Below are 21,616 nucleotides of genomic sequence, written 5' to 3' on the forward strand. Positions count from 1 at the left end.
GTCATAACCCAGCTGTGATTGCTGTAATAGTGAAACTTGATACAATACTTGAGCATGATCATTAGTTTACATTTTCAAATGTAGAATTCAAATATGAAGTTAAATAAAGCTTTATTAAAACTTCATTGTTGAAAAACATTTAATAAATAAATTTTTGTTCACTGTGCAATTATTGTATTTAATTTCTCCTTTAAAATTTAACATAAAATTTAGATAACTTATTTAAACTAATCCTTGAGGTAGTATTTGTCAAGTCACAAAGCACAATAAGTTGAGTAACTGCAGCTTATTACTCAGTTTAGAAACCACAGCAGAATCAGTACTGGTGTTTCTGCCGGAGTTCTCTTTTTACCTGTCACATTACCTCCTCCTGACCTAGAGAAATCCACTGTCCTAGGATAGGTATTCATTATTCTCCTACTTTTTTGAAATAAATTCTATCACGTGACTTTGCTTTGAGCTTATAAAACTGGGGTCACCCTGTTTGCAGTTTCCTGTGATTGAGTTTTTCGCTCAGTGTCGTGTCTCATAGTAAGAGTCCATGTTGCTTGCTGTAGATCCTGGTCATTTCTCTATAAGGTTACACTCTGTAAGTGTTCCAGGTTTCCAGAATTTCTCAAGTTATTTTCTTGTTGATGGACATTTGTGCTGCTTCTAGTTTGTTATGAAAAATTCTCCTGAGATGGTCTTATTTTGATATACCTCCTGGTATACAAGTAGTTTTTCTAGAGCAGCAGTTCTTAACTCTTGTTGCTGTGCCTGAAGGGACATTTGGTAATACGTACAAGCGTTTTGATTGTCAAATGAATGGATAGTCGGTTGACATAAGCTTAGTTATGCTGTGGTAACAAAACGCCCAGATCTCAATGCCCAACAGTTATTTCTCGCTCACATTTGTCCAGTGTGAGCTGGTGGAGATTTCTTTTTTCAAATGATTGTGTAGGGACTCAGCCTGATGGAGGCCCTGTCTCTTACAACGTGGTGGCTTCCTTCGCTGCTAAGGCAGGGGAAGAGGCGCCTGTAGAGTCATTCGCTGGCTCTTGTTGGAGAAGCGACACATGGAGCTTCTGCCACTGGCTCACTGACCAGACTAGTCACATGAGTCCGCCTGAACTGCAAAGACTCTGGGAAAAGCAGATGGTGTGCTCGGTTAATACCAGTATCTCTTGCTGCAAGGGGACACTATTGGCATCTAAAGTGCAGGGACTCAGAGTAAGATGTCATGCAGAAATATTAGACAGTGTACACAAGAACTATTCAACCCAAATCTCTGTGATGCCTACCCGAGAAATACTGCTCTTAAGAACGCAGTTGCTGGGCTCTAGGGCACTGTGCACGTTTACTCTTACAAGGTGATATCCAGTTGCTTCCAAGGTTGTTGCGCCATTTCATACTCACATTGGTATACAAGTGTTCCTGTTTCTCTCCATCGTCACCAGACTTTATTAAGGTATGACTGATAGACACATACTGTTCATTCTGATAACAACAACATGCTCCTTTGTACCCTTCTGTCCTGCTTTTCTGCTCACTCCTGCTGCTGCTGCTAAGTCGCTTCAGTCGTGTCTGACTCTGTGCGACCCCATAGACGGCAGCCCACCAGGCTCCCCCGTCCCTGGGATTCTCCAGGCAAGAACACTGGAGTGGGTTTCCATTTCCTTCTCCAGTGCATGAAAGGGAAAAGTGAAAGTGAAGTTGCTCAGTCGCGTCCGACTCTTAGCGACCTCATGGACTGCAGCCCAACAGGCTCCTCCGTCCATGGGATTTTCCAGGCGTGGATACTGGGGTAGGGTGCCATTACCTTCTCCGTCTGCTCACTCCTACCCATTCTCAAAAAACAAACTGATTTCTGTCAATGCAGATTAGTTTAAATAGCATTTTTAAAAAATTATATTTTCTTTTTGATGTATAGAAATGTGGTTGATTTTTGAGTATTAATCTTATATCCAGTCACCTTACTAAATTTTCTTATTTTTTCTAAAGTCTGTGGATTTTTTCATGTTTGCTGTGTAGCTAATAATTTCATATTCAGATAATGGCAGTTTTCTTTCTTCCTCAGTACATTTCTTCATCTTCTTGTAATGGCCAGCACTCTAGTACAGTATTGAGCAGAAAAAGTAAGAGAGTGATATCACATCATTAACACTGAAGTGTGCCTTAGATAAATACCCTTTGTTGGCTTAAGTGAGTTATCTGTGTTCTTAGTTTGATAAAGGGTTTTTATCATGAATGATGAATGGGAGGAGAATGTTACCAGAAGCTTTTTCTGCAACTGTGGGGGCGACCATATGACTTTCTTTTTTTAATCTGTTAACATGATTAATGATTTTATAGTTCCAATAACATTAAACCATCTTTCCTGAGGTAAATCCAACATTTGTTCTTGATATATTTTTTTCCATATTGCTGAATTCTGATGCAACATTTTGTTCAAGGTAAGCATGACTAAGGTTGACCTTTAATTTTCCTTTCTGTTACTGGTCTGATCTGTTTTGGGTTATACTGGCCTCATACAATAGTTTGGGGTCCATTTCTTTACTCGTTTGGTGGATTAGTTTGCAATGGTCTATTTCTTGGATTTTTTATAAAACTCACCTACAAAATCACATGGTCCTGATCTTTTCTTGATAATTAAAAAAGTCCTAATTTATTTTGATGGTAATAAAACGACCTCTGTCTGATTGTCTTCTTGACTTGGTGTTGGCCTTCCCAGGTGGCACTAGTGGTAAAGAGCCTCAGAGACGTGGGCTCGATTCCAGGGCGTCCCGTGGGCAGAGGAGCCTGGCAGGCCACCGTAGTGTCACAAAGCAGGCATGACCAAAGTGACTTAGACATGGGCTCGATTCCAGGGTGTCCCGTGGGCAGAGGAGCCTGGCAGGCCACCGTAGTGTCACAAAGCAGGCATGACTGAAGTGACTTAGCGTTAACAAAATATGTTTTTCAAAAAACTTGCCACAAAATTATTTATAATAATCTCTCTTTAATCCCTGCTTAATATGTTGTCTTCCTTTTCATTATTAACATATATTTCTTCAATTGATATCATTGATCAATATCAATTGATATTCAATTTTGTTAGCCTTTTCAAAGAATTACTGTTTTGCTTTGTTAATATTCTCTATTGTGCATTTGATTTTTATTTTATTAACTTCTGCTTTTTATTATCACCTTCCTTCTGCTTGAGTTCACTTTTTTCCCTAAGTTTACTAGATGCATGGCCAATTAAATTAATTTTCTGCCTTCTTTTCTAATATGAGTATTTAAAATAAAATTTTCTCTGTGTACCTGCTTATTACAGTCCATAAATTTCAATATGTAATATTTTTAATGGTGTAATTCTGAGAATTTCTAAATTTTGACTCCAGTTTCTTTTTTTTTAACCTGTTGTTTAGAAGTATATTAATTTTCTAAACATTGATTTTTAATTTATTTATTACTGATTTTTAATTTGACTTTATTTTGGTCCCGGAACATAGTCTGTGTGATATTGATCTTTTCAAATGGTTTTGCATTTTCTTTGTGACTTGATTTGTGGTCATTTTTGTAAACAAGAGATAGGAAAACATTCATTCTTTAAGTAAAACATAGGTGTTTGTGTAATATCATGTTACTTTATTATTTGGACTTTTTCTCCTTATGAAGAATTTACTGGGAGTAGAAATTTGATTCGACTATATCACTGCATTATTGGGACTTGAAATTTCTCATGGTAGGCTTTTATTTCAGGTTAATCTCAATTTCACAATAAACTAAAAGAAAAAAAAAACTTAACATGCTTGAAAACCTCTTTTTAAAAAGGCATGTAATTCAGAGCAATACAAAAGTCCCCTAAGTGAAAATCCACCTGCAGTAAAAATTCTTCAGTAAAATCTTAACTGTAGGTCCTCCTAAGAGGAAGTAAGAACCTTGAGAGTAGAGAAGGATAAGCTGTTCCAGTCTGAAACAGGAAAATGAGAATTTCACTATTGAGGGGAAATCTAATGAAGGTAAAACCCCCTTTTTGGTTTCCTTGTGATTCAAATTGGCTGGTCAGACTTGAGAACTTACATGCTTGAAGCATGCTTGAAGCAGTGAGGGGCGCCCAGAGGGGTGAATGCAAAGCCCTGTGTCTCTCTGGTTCAGGGAGGAGGTGATGAACTATGCACATGTCCTGCTTTCTGATGCGCTTTTCTCACTGTTTGTTTTTACAGGTAGAAGAAGTGAAAAAGCACCAGCACTGTTTAGCATTTAGTTCTTCTGGACCTCAAAGCCAGACGTACTACATATGTTTTGATACATTCACAGAGTATTTAAGGTGGCTTCGACAAGTCTCCAAGGTAAGCAGGAATTTTGTTCAGCTTCTGGCTGGCTCAAGAGTTGCTTCTGCTTTACAAAATATAGTTATACATTCTTTTTTTTTTTTCTTTTTCCTCCAACTACTGCCAGTAGTTAGAAGTGTTTAGTCTTTTTTAAAGCTCACTTTAGCAAAAAGTAGCTTTTTAAAACTTGTGTGTTCATTTGCTATTTTTGTTTATACTTAAAAAAGAATTCAGTACGTAGACTGTCATTATTATCTTAGTGGTATAGAGAAGGAACATGAGGTTAAGAAATTTAAGGGACTGGCCCAGGGTAGGACAACTAGAAAACCACAGAATACCCAGAAATTGTCACAAATTTCCCCTTTTCCTCTGACCATCTCTTCTTATAAGCAGTCTAATCTTGTACTATCTCCGTTTCACCTTTTCAACTTACGTCTTTTGAATGACTTAATTCTTTTTTTGTCTTAATTATTTTTACCACTTCATAGTCCTCTGTTTAAATAAGATTACCTTGACTTATGAAACAAAATACTTCTGTGTGTGTGTGTGTGTACAGGAGCCCATGATAAAGTAAAGAAATGGTTGTATTTCGGGTGCTGTGTGTAAGGATATTTTCTGCGTCCCCTTTGTAGAAGTTTGTATAGTGGGATGCGTGGCAGTACTGTGTGCCTTGGTTTTGGGTGTTTATGAAATGATGAAACCTCCCTAGGGTGCAGAAGCATTAAAATGGAATTTGCTTTCATATTTTGGAATTTATAATCCAGTTTGTCATTCAAGTTTGGTATGATTCAGACTGCTGCATGATGTAATTATTTGCCAAGTGAATGAGTAACTTTGAAAGGAATAACTTTGTAAAGCAGTTAAGAGAAAAGATAATATTGTTTAGAAAATCACTCAGAAATACTGGTTGCACTTGAATTACCAGGGAAAAACTGCATTCTCTGGTGATAATGGTTTTCTTAGGAACGTTAGTTTTTCCTTTTAGAGAAGGTGTGGACAGAGTTTAGTTTGATAGAACTGAGAAGATTCTCCCAATCTCGTAGGCAGCTGAAGCTTTCAAATGCACAAGACACTTCCCCTACTGGAGAAAATGGGAAGGATGACACTTCTTCAGATATGCTTGTAGAATTAATGTGATGTAAGAGGCAACCAGTATATCCGTCTCATTGTTTTGAAATTACTCTTGTGGTTGCTAATGTGAGGAGACAAATACTATATAATACTGTGCTTTTAACATTAAGTGGTTGTATGGGTTCAAAGCAGTAAGTCGATGGCCCGCACTCTATTCAGAATAAAATGCCAAACTGGTCAAGGTGCTATTTAAATTTCTTTCTGCATGGAAATGTTGATTTTGTTTTTAACTATTTGTGTTGGAATAATCTTCTGTTTACAGAAAAGTTGCAAAAGCAGTATGGTCTCCATATAGTCCTCCTTCAGTTTCCCAAACATCTAATATTACCGTGATCTGTATGTCAAAACTAAGTAATGTACTGACGCTGGTACATTACTCTGAATTTATTTATATTCTACCAGTTTCTCCATTAATGTCACTTTTCTGTTCTGAGATTGACTCTAGGGCACTATAGTGCATTTGATTGTCATGTCTCCTTTGTCTGCCCTGGGCTCTGACAGCAGCCTTTTGGAGTGAAGTAATTTAAGAATGGCAGACATCGGAGAGAAAGATTGCTTTCTGAAAAGTCAAGGTAGGGGGACAGAGGGCAACTATTTTAATAAATGCAGATTTTAGATAGATACAGTGTCTTCCTTTTCTCCAACCTTAAAAACCAGATACACATTTCAAAACTTTTAGAAGTTATTATAGTTAGTGTATTAAAAGGGAAATGAGTTGTAAGGAGCTGGTTAAAGAGGTTAGGTATTATGGAAGGCATAAGAGTGAGAACTCCCTGGTTGGGTATGAAGCCCATATGAAATGTGGCCACAATCTTTAAACTTTGTGTGTTGAGGACAGTCCTATGATAGTGTCTTTTCCTTCGACCCAGCTTCCTGGGAGCATGGGTTGGGACTGCTGGGAAGAGAGTGAGAACTCGGCTCTTTGGGGTAGCATGTGTCTGGGCACCTGGAGTGGCACGGGCTGACGGTCACAGGGCACCTCTGCTTCTGGCTTCCCCTTCCCATTGTCTGTTTTTCCTCACATGTAGCTCTTAGGAATTTACACAGTTTAGTCGCACTAGAAGTTACTATGGAAACAGTTTCTTTTTCTTTTCTTCTTACTGAGAAACAAAACATTCCCAGAAAGGATTATCCATATCCTGATGTTTAAATGAGGATTCATTTTAATAATAAGTATCTGAAAGAGAGACAAACCAACACCAGAAAGAAATATCTGAGTTTCTTATTCTTAATGACCATCCTCACCCATCAGGTTGGAAGGATACAGAAAAGTGAATTTCAGTGATTTTTTATTTAAAATGAATTAGGTCATTAATTTAAAATGAAAACTATTTTCAATTGATGCTTCTGGATCTTTGGTACAAGAACAATGTTAATCTTTGTTCTAATTTTTTATTTGATTCTGTGAACATTTATAAAAGGTTATTAATTAGCTGACTTCTACCAAGACAGGCTCTTATATATGTATTAATTTTTAAACTTCATCTTAGGACTTAGTGTTGCTTGCCAGAACAACGGAGAAGGCAGTGGCACCCCACTCCAGTACTCTTGCCTGGAAAATCCATGGACAGAGGAGCCTGGTAGGCTGCAGTCCATGGGGTTGCTAAGAGTCGGACAAGACTGAGTGACTTCACTTTCACTTTTTACTTTCATACATTGGAGAAGGAAATGGCAACCCACTCCAGGATTCTTGCCTGGAGAATCCCAGGAACAGAGGAGCCTAATGGGCTGCTGTCTATGGGGTCGCACAGAGTCGGACACGACTGAAGCGACTTAGCAGCAGCAGCAGCCAGAACACCACCCAAGGCTGTCCCTTTAGAGTTTTTAATTTGGATCAGATGTTAGCGGTAGATGCTATGCAGGAAATAGCTCCTTGGGGAGGATTATTTAATACAATATTGATTGTAAAGGCATCCCTGAAATATTAATGCAGGCATGCTTTAAAAAGTCAGCAAACATCCTATTGTATGCAGTGTAAAAAGGACTCTTTCCCCAACATGGATACATGTCCAGTGTTTTTTTTAATATTTTTTAAAAATTGTTTTAATTATGAAAGTATGATAATGCATTTACAGGAGACTTGGAAAATACAGAACAAAGTTACATAGTTCCACTATATATTACAATTTTTTTAGGTAGATAACTGAAGATTTTTAGTTGGAGTTTCAGTATCAAACTCTCAAAAATTAATAGAATGGATAAACAAGTAGAAAGGATATAATAGACCTTATGAGCACTATGAATCAGTTCAACATAATTAAGGTTGATGCAGTTTTCACACAACAGCAGGATACAAATTCTATTCAAGTTCCTGTAGACTGTAAACCAGGAGACACTGGAACATATCCAGGGACATAAAACAAGGTGCAATAATTTCTTGGCCTAAAGGTATTGAAATCATACACTCTGTTCACTTATCACCGTGGAATTAGGTTCAGTTCATTTCAGTTGCTCAGTCGTGTCCAACTCTTTGCGACCCCATGAACCGTAGCACACCAGGCCTCCCTGTCCATCACCAACTCCCAGAGTTTACTCAAATTCATGTCTATCGAGTCAATGATACCATTCAACCATCTCATCCTCTCTCGTCCCCTTCTCCTGCCCTCAATCTTTCCCAGCATCAGAGTCTTTTCAAATCAGTCAGCTCTTCGCATCAGGTGGCCAAGGTATTAGAGTTTCAGCTTCAACATCAGTCCTTCCAATGAACACCCAGGACTGATAAAGGATGGACTGGTTGGATCTCCTTGTAGTCCAAGGGACTCTCAAGAGTCTTCTCCAACACCACAGTTCAGAAGCATCAATTCTTTGGTGCTCAGCTTTCTTTATAGTCCAACTCTCACATCCATACATGACTACTGGAAAAACCATAGCCTTGACTAGATGGATCTTTGTTAGCAAAGTAATGTCTCTGCTTTTTCATATGCTGTCTAGGTTGGTCATAACTTTCCTTCCAAGGAGTAAGCGTCTTTTAATTTCATGGCTGCAGTCACCATCTGCAGTGATTTTGGAGCCCCCAAAAATAAAGTCTGTCACTGTTTCCCCATCTATTTGCCATGGAATGATGGGACTGGATGCTATTAGTTTAGAAATCAAATATCAAAAGATACTTGAAAATAACCCATATATTTTCAAGTGCAGTGTGACATTTACCAAGAACACGTGCAGCGCGGTTTCAGAGTGGTTGGGGGGCAGTGATGTGGGGGTGAGGGGGTAGCTGAGGAAGGGAGTTTCAGAGGCTCTCTGGTCAGATACATGACCAGGTAGCCTGACTGTCCACTTTTGTGGCCTGCTTTGCTGCATGGATTTGTTTCAGACATGTTGACTGATCCTGTGGATTCTTTTCAGAGTGAGTCTACACGTGACTCTGTTGCCTGGAGACAGACTTACTTTAAAGTCCTAGTCACTTCTGTAGCGCTGTGCTGTCCCACTGGGAAGTTTGTTTCTTGATTTCAAGGAAGGTTAAGGGGATTCAGATCACTGATTTAGTGTTGTGCACGAATCTTGGGTTTTTGGCTTGTTTTTGTTGTATTCCCCCAACCCCATGCAATAAGTATTTAAGTAATTTAATTAAATTAATTGAAGTATACATGAAAGTGGTTTTAACTTTTCATTACAGGAAATGTTAAATATTCAGAAGTAGAAATAATTGCCCACATACCTATGACTCAGCTTCCACAGAGGTCGGCCTGTGGCCAGTGGTGTGCATGTGTGTGGCCCCACGACGTGAGTTCACAGGTCATAAGGCCACATGGCTGGTCCACAGGTCTCTCTCCTTGTTGATCGGCGGTTAACATGGTGCCTGTGGCCGTCACACTGCTCATCTCTCTTTCTTTTAGTATCAGTCATAGTATTTTAATTTTCGGTGTTTTCTCTTTTTAATGGAAAAAAAAAAAAAAGGGACCATGTTGAAGTTGCTGTGATATTTTGGTTCACCCTCAATATGCATAGCATAAGCCAGTCAGAGTCCCATCTCGTGCGAAATTAAAGATCACATGAAATGATGAGTAAACATCACCCTTTATATAAGAATAAAATACATGGTCAATCACAGTCGAACTTTTGCCTTCATGTACTTAAAAAGTGTTTTATTGTCCAGATTTTACTCAAAGAGTACATCACTAACCAGAGTCAGGGATTTCCTGTGTAATAGGATTATTTCCAGCATATAGATCTGTGTCATTTGATGTAGTTGCAAGGACCCTTTAAGGTCACTTAGCATCTTGTACACATGTTTTACCTCCTAACATGAAGTGTAATTTAGGGTGTGTGCTGCGTTTTGTCAGGTTCGCTGGTCGCTTGTCTTTTCAGGCTGTGCTGTAGTTGGTTACATTGTGGGTATAAGGGTAAGAAGTTGTACTCTCAACCCTATTCTGCTAAGACGCCATGGAAAACTCCTCCTTCACATTTTGTACCCATTGTTTAGATAAAGGATCACAGTCGTTTGATCCTGGCAGTCTATGTCTCTGGTAGAATCTGAAGTAGAATGGGAGGGTCTGAGTGACATGGATTTTAGTTTATGGTCACCCCTATACCTAGAATATTGCTTTTGTATCAATTCTGTAGTGAAGGTATGAGAAAAATTTGGAAATGCATTATATGAAGTGTTTAGGGATAGGAAGCATTGAGGAGGTGATGAGCAGGCAGAGTCCTGAGGAGGGATCTTCACCGGGAGGCAGGGCAGAAGCGCGTTTCAGGGAGAGGAGACGTCTGCAGGTGCAGCTGCGCACCGTGTGACATCAGCACGTCTGCGTGGCGTGGCGGGGAGCAGGGAAGGGCACAGGAGGAAGTGCTGCAGGTCTGGGTGCTTTCGTGCGTGTTCATTCTATTTTCCTGGGAAAACTCAACTACGTTACCCACTAGTTTAACTGAATTTTCCAACATGGTAATGGATTTGTTCCACAACAATTCATACTGTGGAGTCGTTCCTTGTTATAGATATAAATAGCAGTTTATGAAATTAGGGAGCTTAGAAATTCTTCTTTAAATTTAAACTGATTTAAACTAATGATAAAGTATTTTGTATTACGTTAAATTTTGTTTTTGTAATAATCAGGTTAGTGAAAATAAAATGATCTCTTTGCAGTTATAATGGCACTTCATCTTGTTTCCACATCGCTAATCTTCCCCCGGCCCGCACCATGGTAACTATTGGTTCTGAAATCCTAGTTAATATATCTCTAAAGAAGGGATTTTTCCTTCATTCTAAGTCATTTCCATTTAAAATTACTTAATTCTCTTTTCTTCACACTTTTTCAATCCGCTTTTGTGCTGATGGAAAAGGTAGCTTGTTTCCTTACTGTATCCTGACCGAACCCCGTCTTGGGGAAGCAGTGCTCCTCAAGTGCTTCTGTGTGAGGCTCACCCAGCGTCTCGTCTCCCTCCTCCCAGCCCCCGGCCGTGCCTCCACGGGTCACTCCGCACCTCTGTTTAGGGCCGGCGGGTGAGGGCAGTGAGAGGGGATGAGAGGGTACTTGCCCCACCCTTGCTTGTGCCAGGCATCCTTCCAGGTTCCACTTCTAGCATCCAGACTTCAGCAGATGGAAGAAATGTATTGCACATGTGTGTTTTATCTGTATGTTGTTGTTAATCTTTAATAAAATACATTCTAGGTTTCAAGAAAGGAACTTACAGCCATGTTTTAAAGTAACAGTATGTGATTTTAAGATTGGGAAGTAGTTGCCAAAAACATAATGTTCCTTGTAGTTTTCTGTAATAATTGGCTTAACAGTTATTTGGCGTTTTCTTTCAGAGTGGTCTTGGGCCTTCCCTGGCGGCCCAGTGGTTAAGACCACTGGCTCCCACTGCAGGGCCTGGGTTCCCATCAGGAAATAAGACCCTGCGTGCCTCACAGTGAGGCCAGGAGATGGACTGAGAGATAAGACGGTCTCTTGCCACTTTATTTTTTTTAAGTGTTCTTTAACCTTAAGTTCTAGTCATCATCAAGTGTCTCTTAGTTGAGTGACTTAGCATTTAAGATTTGAGAAGGACCTTGCGGACTTGCGACTGACTTCTCTCCTAAATAAAAAGGGCTACCGCCTTTCAGAGACCTACGGTGTCTCACAAGACAGCTCTTCCTTAGAAGTGAGCTGAGGTCTTCATCCCTGTACCCTTGGCTCACTGCTCTGGCTTAACCCAAGGTGATCATTGCAGTCCCTCTCCTGTTTGATGACCTCTTAACTATTTAAGTTTCTACGCCTTCCCCCATGCCTTGGCAATCTACTTTTCGGAGAAACACCTCTGATAATTGCAACAATGCCCTCATCACTTGGCGCCCAGATTCCTTCTCTCCGTTTTCCTTTGGGTACTCTGCAGTTTCTTGATAGATTTGCCATACCGTCTGGAGCACAGAGGATGCGTCCACTGTTGACTATTCTTTAGACGTTATTCCAAAATGAGTGAGTGAGTTATTCATTCATGAGGTCAGCAGCAGAATCAAAAGACTCTTTGTTCCTCCCCAACCCCAAATTGTTAATAGGTATGTTTTGTTAATAATAAGGTCATTTAGCCAAGTGAGCTGATGTAACAGTGACAGCAAATGGTGGTAACTAGCATTCTGGTGCTCTTCCTGGGTGCCAAGGCCCGTTCTGGACGCGCCACAGTGTCCCTGTAAGGCAGGTACTCACGACACTGTACAGGGCCGGGCTTCAGAGCCGAAGGAAGGAGCCCTTGAGGAGATGTCGTCATCGCCGTCTCACGTGAGGGAATGGGGTGTGAGGAGCCCAGCATCGCTTCATGCAGGGAGTTCTGCTGCCTTGCTCCTTTCCTTTTATTTTACTTCAGTGTTTTACAGCCACCTGAAGGGACGAAACAAACCAAACTTCAAATAGCAACTGAGATTTATTTACTGAAAACATCAAAGGGAAGGTTCAGGGCTTCGTGTGCACAGTTGTCGGTAGCCTCCAGGCCGTTCAGCAGTAGAGCAGAAGGTGGTTTATAGGCTGTCTGTAATGCTGCTGAGGGCACCTGAGCACCGTCACTGCACGGATCACTGACCTTCCTAAAGGATGACCAGGAGGGACTTAGGAGGTCTGAGATGCCTTCTGAGTCACTCAAGGCAGCTTAAGTCGGTTTTGGTGTTGAGGGCACTGCTGTTGTCTACCTCTTCCAAAACCGGTCAAGTCTGGCTGCATCAGGAACTTATCATACATGGTTAACCAGATCTCTGCATCTGGTCGTATTATATCTTGAAGTTCAGTCACTTTCATCTGAGTGTTAGACCAGTGTAAAAATACATGGTGTGTGTCCATGTGAACCGAGGCACTTCAGTTGTGTCTGACTCTCTGTGACTGTAGCCCACCAGGCTCCTCTGTCCATGGGATTCTCCAGGCTAGAACACTGGAGTGGGTTGCCATGCCCTCCTTCTGGGGATCTTCTTGTCCCAGGGATCGAACTTGCATCTCATGTCTCCTGCGTTGGCAGGCAGGTTCTTTACCAGTAGCGCCCCCTGGGAAGCCCCCCCCCCCAAATAAATACATGGAGTCTTAATTTCCATGATATATTTACTTACCTTGGAAGACGCCAGTGTTTGTAACCCAGAGTATTGGATTATCTGCAACTATTCTGAAGAGTTAAATTCTTCTACCCACTGGTCTGATTTATTTTATAAAGTAAGGAATACTAGAATAATTGAAAAAATACCAGTGAACTCTCCAGGTTAAACATACCAGACCTTGTATGTTGGACTGGAACTTAAACATTGAGGTGTTTGTATAATTTGTATTTTAAATAGAAAACCAAGTAGCTTGCTTCTAGACTATTTAGAAATATTTCTGTTTAATGTGAATTTGTTATTTCTTATAATAGAAAGTTCGAAGGTAAGATTTTTGTGGTTAGCGATCTTCCCCGTCCTTTGTGGAGGAGTGGCCCCCCTTGGGGAAGCGCTCACAGGCTCTCCAGTGGTCCCACTCTAAGGAGCTTGTTTACATGTATTCTGCCAATAAGGAAATGAGGAAGGAACTCTGAGTTCAGATTTGATCTCCACCCAAGCCGAGTCCTGTTTTTCTGTTCTTACCGAGAAACACAATGGGATTTCTGTGTATGGAAAGGCAGCCACTCTTAGCCTGGAGACCCGATGAGCAATGCTGGAGGCCTTGGGGACCTTCTCCGAGCCTTTCACCGTGCGTGCGGCTCCAAGAGGACAAGGCTCCAGGCCTGCGTGTCTGGTTTCCACCGTCCCATGAGCTCCTGGGACACGTCCCACAGCTCTGCCTGCTCCTGGGGGTGTAGTGGCAGTCTGCACGGGGGCCTGTGAGGACCTGTCCATCTTGTCCCGAGAGGGGACCGTCAGCGCTGGACAGCCGGGGGCTCCGGGTCTGTGCCCTCTGCTCCTCTGCACCATTGCACGTGCCTTTTTGAATTATGCTTGTTAGGTATCTGTGCCCTCAAGGGGCCTGTGTTTTGAAGATGATCAGTCCAGGGGCTGTTTCCTAGAGGCAGGTGGTAAACACGCTGACGGGACCCCCCTCCCCTTCACTCACCTGGCAGAGAGGTCGGGACGCCCAGCAGGAGCTCTAGGTCTAAATTTCTCAGAACTGTTTCTCCTTATTGGTATGCGTGCTTAGTCACTTCACTCTTGTCCAACTCTTTGTGACGCTGTGGACTGTAATCCGCCAGGCTCCTCTGTCGGGGTTCTCCAGGCAAGAATACTGGAGTGGTTGCCATTTTTTCCTCCAGAGGCTCTTTCCCACTCAGGGACCGAACCCGCGTCTCTGGCGTCTCCTGCATTGCAGGCGGGCTCTTTAGTGCCGAGCCCCCAGGGAAGCCCAGCTTTATTGTTAAACCCTGGTCCTTTTACAGTGACTTTCGTTTGTGTGCTTACCTGTCAGTAAGTCATCTGTCTAACGCTTCTCTTCTCTTTCTCTCTCTCTCTCTCCTTCCTTCCTCCTTTCCTTTTCCAGCCTGCAGCTCTCTGTACTGTTTTATTCTTTGGTCTCTTAACTACAGTTAACAGGTCCCTTACAGTCTTAGGAAGCCTACTCTTGAAACTCACAGCCCCCTTCGGGAACACTCGCGCCCACTCAGAGTTCCTGCTCGCCTTTGTGCTTGGCTGTGACGGCCTCTCCACATCCTCTTTGTCTTCGTTTATTTGATTACATCTGGTGGTTTAGAATACTGTGTAAATTTGTGTATTTTATTTCTTGGATTTTTAGCTGTTTCATATCATTTACTCATTTAAGGCAAAGAAATAATTCCCAATGCGAGGATCAAACCTGGGTTTCCTGCATTGCAGGCTGACTCTTTACCATCTGAACCACCAGGGAAGCCTAAAGAAACAATAAAATATCAGAACTTCAGGTAGAACTTAATAAATCCAAAATCGGTATTTTGATATGCCCCTATGAGGACATTATTAATGTATATATTGTAATTAATTTTATAGGAAGGTTTTCTGCATCTGCTGTTAAGCAGATTTTATGAAATGATAATGAATGCAGGTTCAAGAAATGAGAGGTCATTGAGAAAAGATCTGGAATCAAGGCATTTCGTGTGTTTGTAGAATTTTTTTTTAAAGAAATTATTTCATGTTTTGGAGCAGTGACAGTTTAAAGTTTATTAAAATGAGAAAATCTTTGATTTCAAGTATTATAAAACTTTTATTGATGAGGATGAAATTGAAAGTAAGTCGTTAGAGTACTTAGCTAGTAAAGATGAATAAACTATTATAAATTTATATTCTCCTACATGTTTATGCCTTCCCAAAGCATTTGGAAGGGGGGAGTGGGGTAAGAATTAAAACTAAGTAAATTAAGGTTAAGAATTCTTTACAGAAATTTAGTGAACTCCCCAGAGACTCTCCCTATAGCCAGGGCATAATTTCCCAAACCACCGAAGGCTAGGCCAGAGCAATTAATGACTCATAAAGCCAGTGTACAGCAATATTTTACTTTGCACAGCGGAATTATTTATGCTGTTTCAGCTGCTTCAACCACGCCTTTCAGAATCATTTTGTTTGGTTTTGAGTCTGCTTTGCGCATAATAAGGATAAATAGTATTTCACTATAGTGGGGAGAAAAAACTCATCTGGTTGTCATTCTGAACTTTCCCTTGCTTATGAAAGATAATTGTCCACTAAGTGAATGGTAAGAAAAATGTGAGTGACATAGAGTGCAGGCCTCTTGCAAAAGGAGGATGATAATTTCCGAAGCACAGAGCAGGGATGGGTTAAGGCTAGGAGAGAGGCACCCAGACTCAGAGATCGCTGATGCAAGGTTCCTAACAGCTGGCAGAGAGACGATCGAGGAAAGGGTCCAGCTGAGTGGGATGGTGGAGTTGCATAGAAACCTAGTAGGTAATCTGGAAAGTTTGTTGTTCACATTACCATTTTTTTATGGTTAGTCTGCAGTGTTGTTTGGGGAAATAATTCGAGGGCCCAGGGAGCTTTTTGTTCATATGTGTTCATATGTTCCAACCCTCAAGCTGGAAAAGAAGACTTCTTGAGCCAGTGGCTGGGCTGTGTGTGTGCACTCAGTCGTGTCCAGTTCTTTGCAGCCCCATGGACTGTACCCGCCGGGCTCCTCTGTCCATTGAATTTTCTGTCCATGGCAAGAATGCTGAAGTGGGTTGCCATTTCCTTCTGCAGAGGATCTTCCTGACTCATGGATCAAACCCATGTCCCATGCATCTCCTGCATTGGCAGGTGGATTCTTTTACCACTGAGAAGCTATGGTTGGGATTCATGTGCATTTTAATGTATTTCCCAACGTGTATAGGCTCATGGGGGAAAATATCCCATTTGATTTACTGAGTCTAAATTATTAGCCTCAAAATTTTTTGTCATTTTTAATACAAACTAGCACTGATTTCCCAAGCCATGGTGACTGGACCTGATCTTCTGAAACCTGACTTCGTTCACATATGGTTCACTCCTGTCTATGAGGAATGACATCAAACCGCCTTGCTCTGGGCTGAGGGCTCTGTTAGGATTGGACCGTGGCAGTTGCAGGAGCCTCCCTCTGGGTGGCACTTGAACTTAAGGCTGTCATTCAGACTCTGTGTGGCTGGGCTTTCTCCATGCGACCTTGGGCCGACCCTTCAACTTGCATCTTTGAAGTGGAGATCAGTCCTTATTGTGCTGAGTTACTGTGAAGATGAAATTAAAAGACGCTTGCTCCTTGGACGGAAAGCTATGACAAACCTAGACAGCATATTAAAAAGCAGAGACATTACTTTGCCAACAAAGGTCCGTCTAGTCAAGGCTGTGGTTTTTCCAGTTGTCGTGTATGGATGTGAGAGTTGGACTATAAAGAAAGTTTAGCACTGAAGAATTGATGCTTTTGAACTGTGGTGTTGGAGAAGACTCTTGAGAGTCCCTTGGACTGCAAGGAGATGCAACCAGTCCATTCTGAAGGAGATCAGCCCTGGGTGTTCACTGGAAGGACTGATGATGAAGCTGAAACTCCAGTACTTTGGCCACCTGATGCGAAGAGCTGACTCATTTGAAAAGACCCTGATGCTGGGAAAGATTGAAGGCAGAGGAGAAGGGGATGTCAGAGGATGAGATGGTTGGATGGCATTACCGACGCAACGGACATGAGTTTGGGTGGGCTCCGGGAGCTGGTGATGGACAGGGAGGCCTGCTATGCTGCAGTCCATGGGGTTGCAAAGAGCTGGAGACGACTGAAGCGACTGAACAGCAACCACAATAAAAGGCTACTTGCTGTGAGGTGTGTGCTGCTGCTGCTGAGTCGCTCAGTCGTGTCCGACTCTGTGCGACCCCACAGACGGCAGCCCACCAGGCTCCCCCGTCCCTGGGATTCTCCAGGCAAGAACAGTGGAGTGGGTTGCCATTTCCTTCTCCAAGCGAGGTGTATAGAGGTGGCTTTCTCATTTCTTCTATTTCTTATCTTGAGGAGGATCTTAGATTTAATAGGCGCCATGTAGGCAGGTTACAGCCCCTTTGGTTAGACGTACTGACAGTTCTTTCATTTGGGAGTTGTGCAAAACATCTGTGATGGTGGCCTTACCTGCCCAGGCTGATCTAGGGGGAAGCCCTTAAATCTCCTTTATTGCAGGGCCTGGCACAGGGCAGAGGTGCCACTCGCGGTTCGGTTCTCGTGGTCGTCTTGGCCGCCCACTGCCGTCAGGACATGTCTGGTTTCTGCTCTTCATCCCTGCCCCTGTTCTGCCGTGAGCTCCACAGACCCCTTGCTTGCTGGGCTTTCATCCTGCGCCGTCCTCCCCCTGGTTTCCAGCAGAAACAGGCTTGCGGTCCAGAATGAGGAAAGAAATCAAATCAGACTTGACATTTAATCATTATCTTGTAGTTGTCCAGAGAGAGTATTTATTCAGCCTGATGCTTCAGCCGAAAGGGAATGTGTCCTCTGCAGAGTAGTCCCTGTAGGAGGAACGCCCCAGCCAGTTGACGGCTGCTGAGAGAGAAGGGCGGTGAAGCAGTGCCCTGTCATCCTCCCGGGAAGCACTCCCGAGGGCCGCACTCAGCGCGAGGCACAGGCTGCTGTGAACGGGACGGGCTGAGTCCCCCTCTGTGAACCTAACAGTCAGACAGAGACTCTTCTTGGAACTTTTGCACGACCGCCCATTTTGCTGAAGCCGGAATCTTTACCATGACCTCAAAGGAGCTGCAGGATCTCCTTACCTTTTCACTGAAGTTTTTATATTGAGATTACATTGCTTTTTTCTCAGTTGAACGCACACACACGAAGAGCACAAAGACTGATATGACAGTTCCTGGTTGTCTGACATTCTGACCTGCGTGCATGCTAGGTCAGTCATATCCAACTCTGTGCGACCCCATGGACTGTAGCCCGCCAGGCTCCTCTGCCCATGGGATTCTCCAGGCAAGAACACTGGAGTGGGCTGCCATTTCCTCCTCCAGGGCGTCTTCCTGAGCCAGGGATCACACCTGTGTCTCTTGCATCTCCTGCATTGACAGACGGGTTCTTTACCACTAGTGCCATCTGGGAAGATGCAGTTCCTTCATACTTTGTATTATTATAAAGTGAATAAACATAGATACATTCCAGATTTCCTGTCTTTCCATTCCTATTTCCATTGCCCTCCCTGCTTCCCTAGAGGCAGTCACTGTTACTAATCTGACATGGTCAGTGTACGTGCTGTGCTTAGTCGCTCAGTCGTGTCCAACTCCAAAGAGTTGGACTGTAGCCCACCAGGCTCCTCTGTCCATGGGATTCTCCAGGCAAGAGTACTGGAGTGGGTAGCCTTTCCCTTCTCCAGGGGATCTTCCCAACGCAGGGACTGAACCTGGGTCTCCAGCATTGCAGGTGGATTCTTTACCATCTAAGCCACCTGGGACTGACCAATGTATGGTGTGTAGCTTTATTGCACATGTAACTATTCATGCATAATATATGGAATCATTATGTGTGTTTGTGTTAAAATTTTTTTCATACATGACATTATACTATATGTAAAATTTTACAGCTTGCATTTTTTGATTTATTTATTTTGGGCTTGAGGTTTTTTTTTTTTTTAATCAATCCAGGTTGATACATAGAAATCTAGTCTAGTCATTTTAACTGCAGCTCTGAGTGGCAGACTCGCTCTCTCTTGTGGGTTCAGGATATGTATCCCAGAGAAGGCCTTGAATTAGCCTGGCCTGGGTCACATGCCAGTCCCAGCTCGATCAGTTTGCAGGCTCAGCAGTGTGGCTCGGATGGCTGGAGCTGCAAGCATACCCCTGCAGCTCCCACCAGGATCTCATGCATCTGAAGGCTTGTTACGGGAAGAAGTGGGAAAGGATTTGGGGCGGGCAGAAGCACAGATTGCCCCGTGAGCTCCAACCTGAGCTTGGCCCATCGGGGCCTCTGGGGGCCTCCTGTGGCGCCTGAGGCCCTGCTCTGTTCCCGTGCCCTGATGATCGCTGAAACTCAGGTCAGAGTGCGTTGATTGGGAAGGCCCCTGCAGAAGGAAACGGCAACACACGCCAGTATTCTTGCCTGGACAATCCCATGGACAGAGGAGCCTGGCGGGCCACAGTCCACAGGGTCACAAAGAGTCAGACCCAGCGAAGTGACTGAACAAAGCAGCAGCGACAGACTGTGCTCTCCCTGCTCCTGAGGTGCTTTCCCTCCTCCTGAAGTGCTCTCCCTCCTCCTGAGGTGCTCTCCCTGCTCCTGAGGTGCTCTCCCTGCTCCTGAGGTGCTCTCCCTGCTCCTGAGGTGCTCTCCCTGCTCCTGAGGTGCTCTCCCTCCTCCTGAGGTGCTCGTGAGGTGCTCTCACTCGGCCGCCGTGTGTCTGTTCTATGCCCGTCCCTCAGGAAATGGAAGGCCTGACACACCATTACGTCCTCACCACAGGTTTTCGCCTGGATGGATGAGTCCGAGTAATCCTTTCAACCTTACTTCCCGTAAATGGGTTCTGCCAGGGAATCTTGTGTGGCCGTGGCATGTTTGCACCTGCTTTGCAGGCGCATTAAATTCTGGCCTTTTTTTCACATCATTTGATTTGCGTGGGTGACCTAGCCCTGTTTGGGATTTTTCTTTTTCTTAAGGGTGAAAATTCAAGGGAAGATGAAATTGCTGAACCGTGAACTCAGACTGACTCTGTAAAATCTTTTGAGTTGAACCCTGCCAGCCCTTTTCCATCTCACAGTCCCCTTAGCTTTCACAGTTCCTTTCCAACCTCAAACGTGCCATCAACAGAGTGTTTGTCATGCAGATTTACTCCTGAATACCTTTTTTAGCGTCAGGAGAATGCGGGTTCTGGTGAATGTAAGATGTATTGGAAGTAATCACAGCAGTCGTCAGTTATGGAGTGCTGGCTCTGAGCCAGCTGTGTAGCCGTAGGTGTCGTCTTAATGCCTGTTGAACAGGTGACAAAACGGGAGTTTGGAGAGCTCAGCAGGGCCCTCAGCTTCTCTCAGCTCGGGATGGTGGAACCAGAGCCAGCCCCCCTGAGAACCACATTCTGCTGCCTTTTGTAATCACGGAAGAGTGAAGCTGGGGTTTGGTAATAGAAAAGGGCATCAAACTGATCACAGACAAGCAGTGGCGTTTTTGCCGTAAAGCTTTGGTGAAGATAGAGCGTGAGGAGGCATCAGCCCAGATCCTAGAACAGTGACCCCACAGCCTTGGTGAGGCGAGAGGAGCCAAGCTTTGTGTCAGCGGTCCTGAAGCCGTGTCCGTGGTGTAGATTGGCACCGTGGTTCCCAGCGTACGAGAGAGAGATGTGCAGGGTGCCCAGAGCTGTTTCTGCCTCCAGCATGCCCTGTAGCCCTGGGACTCTGGCTATCGTGGGAGTCATTTAACTGGGGATACTTTGAATATGTGGATAAACATTTAGACGTACAGTAAATTTCTCTTAGATTACCCACATGAAGCAAAACTGACACTGTGGGAGACATGACCTGAAAAATTTACAACAGGCAGTAGTGGAATCTGATTATGTGCTGCTGTTATTATTAAACATACGTGCAAGGCCACTGAGCGTGCTTTGCTTTGTGCTGTTTTTAAATCAGTATTTACAAGGGCTTTTGTTTAAGTTCAGCCTAGATCTTAGTGTCTATCTTCCAACCCGGTGTCTACTCTAAGGTCTTACATTATTTAGCTTTGAATTCTCTTACCGTGAATGTGTTTGGGAACATGACCCCTATAGCTGAAGGGGATTATGGGTCTCACTCCACCTGGCAGGATAACCTGTGCTCTTTGTCACCTGTCTCCTATACTAAGTTACTGTCAGCACCTTCCAGGGAGGGACACGATTTCCTCCCTTGGTAATGCTTTAATACTTTGCTCAGTTCTGTCTAAACACTCTTGGTTTAGATTTGAATAATGGTGCTAATTGCATAGCGAGTCTGTGTTCCCAAATGAGGTTATCTTGTTTCTGTCTGTGGAAAGCAGTCACAGGGCAAAGGATGCTGTGAAAACTGAACTGTGGCTTTTCTCCCCCGTAGGTCGCATCGCAGCGCATTAGCTCAGTGGACCTCTCCTGTTGTAGCTTGGAGCATCTGCCTGCCAACCTCTTCTACAGCCAAGACCTCACTCATCTCAATTTAAAACAGAACTTTCTAAGGCAGAATCCCAGTCTACCAACTGCACGGGGGCTCAGCGAACTGCAACGGTGAGCATGCAGAAGCGGGTGGATAATTAGGAAGGGGAGGAGGTGCCAGCTGCTGATTGTTTCTTGACTATTCTTAGTGGAAAAGCTACAGTGGGGAACCTTTCTCTTTCAGAGGCTGGGTCATAGGACTTTGGTAGTGAAGACACTGT

At 43.3% G+C, this 21,616-nt stretch overlaps 1 protein-coding gene across 4 annotated transcripts in view; it reads left to right on the top strand.

Annotated features, from left to right (window-relative positions):
- The window catches only part of PHLPP1 (PH domain and leucine rich repeat protein phosphatase 1), a 219,374-nt gene that overhangs the window by 108,301 nt on the left and 89,457 nt on the right, over positions 1 to 21,616 (top strand). For all 4 annotated transcript variants that reach the window (XM_061400373.1, XM_061400374.1, XM_061400375.1 and 1 more), the window contains exons 3-4: positions 4,191 to 4,316; positions 21,301 to 21,467. In XM_061400373.1, the coding sequence (XP_061256357.1) occupies positions 4,191 to 4,316; positions 21,301 to 21,467 (293 nt within the window). The remainder of the gene's footprint in view (positions 1 to 4,190; positions 4,317 to 21,300; positions 21,468 to 21,616) is intronic.

Source organism: Bos javanicus, chromosome 24, assembly GCF_032452875.1.
Source record: "Bos javanicus breed banteng chromosome 24, ARS-OSU_banteng_1.0, whole genome shotgun sequence".
Taxonomy (NCBI): domain Eukaryota; kingdom Metazoa; phylum Chordata; class Mammalia; order Artiodactyla; family Bovidae; genus Bos; species Bos javanicus.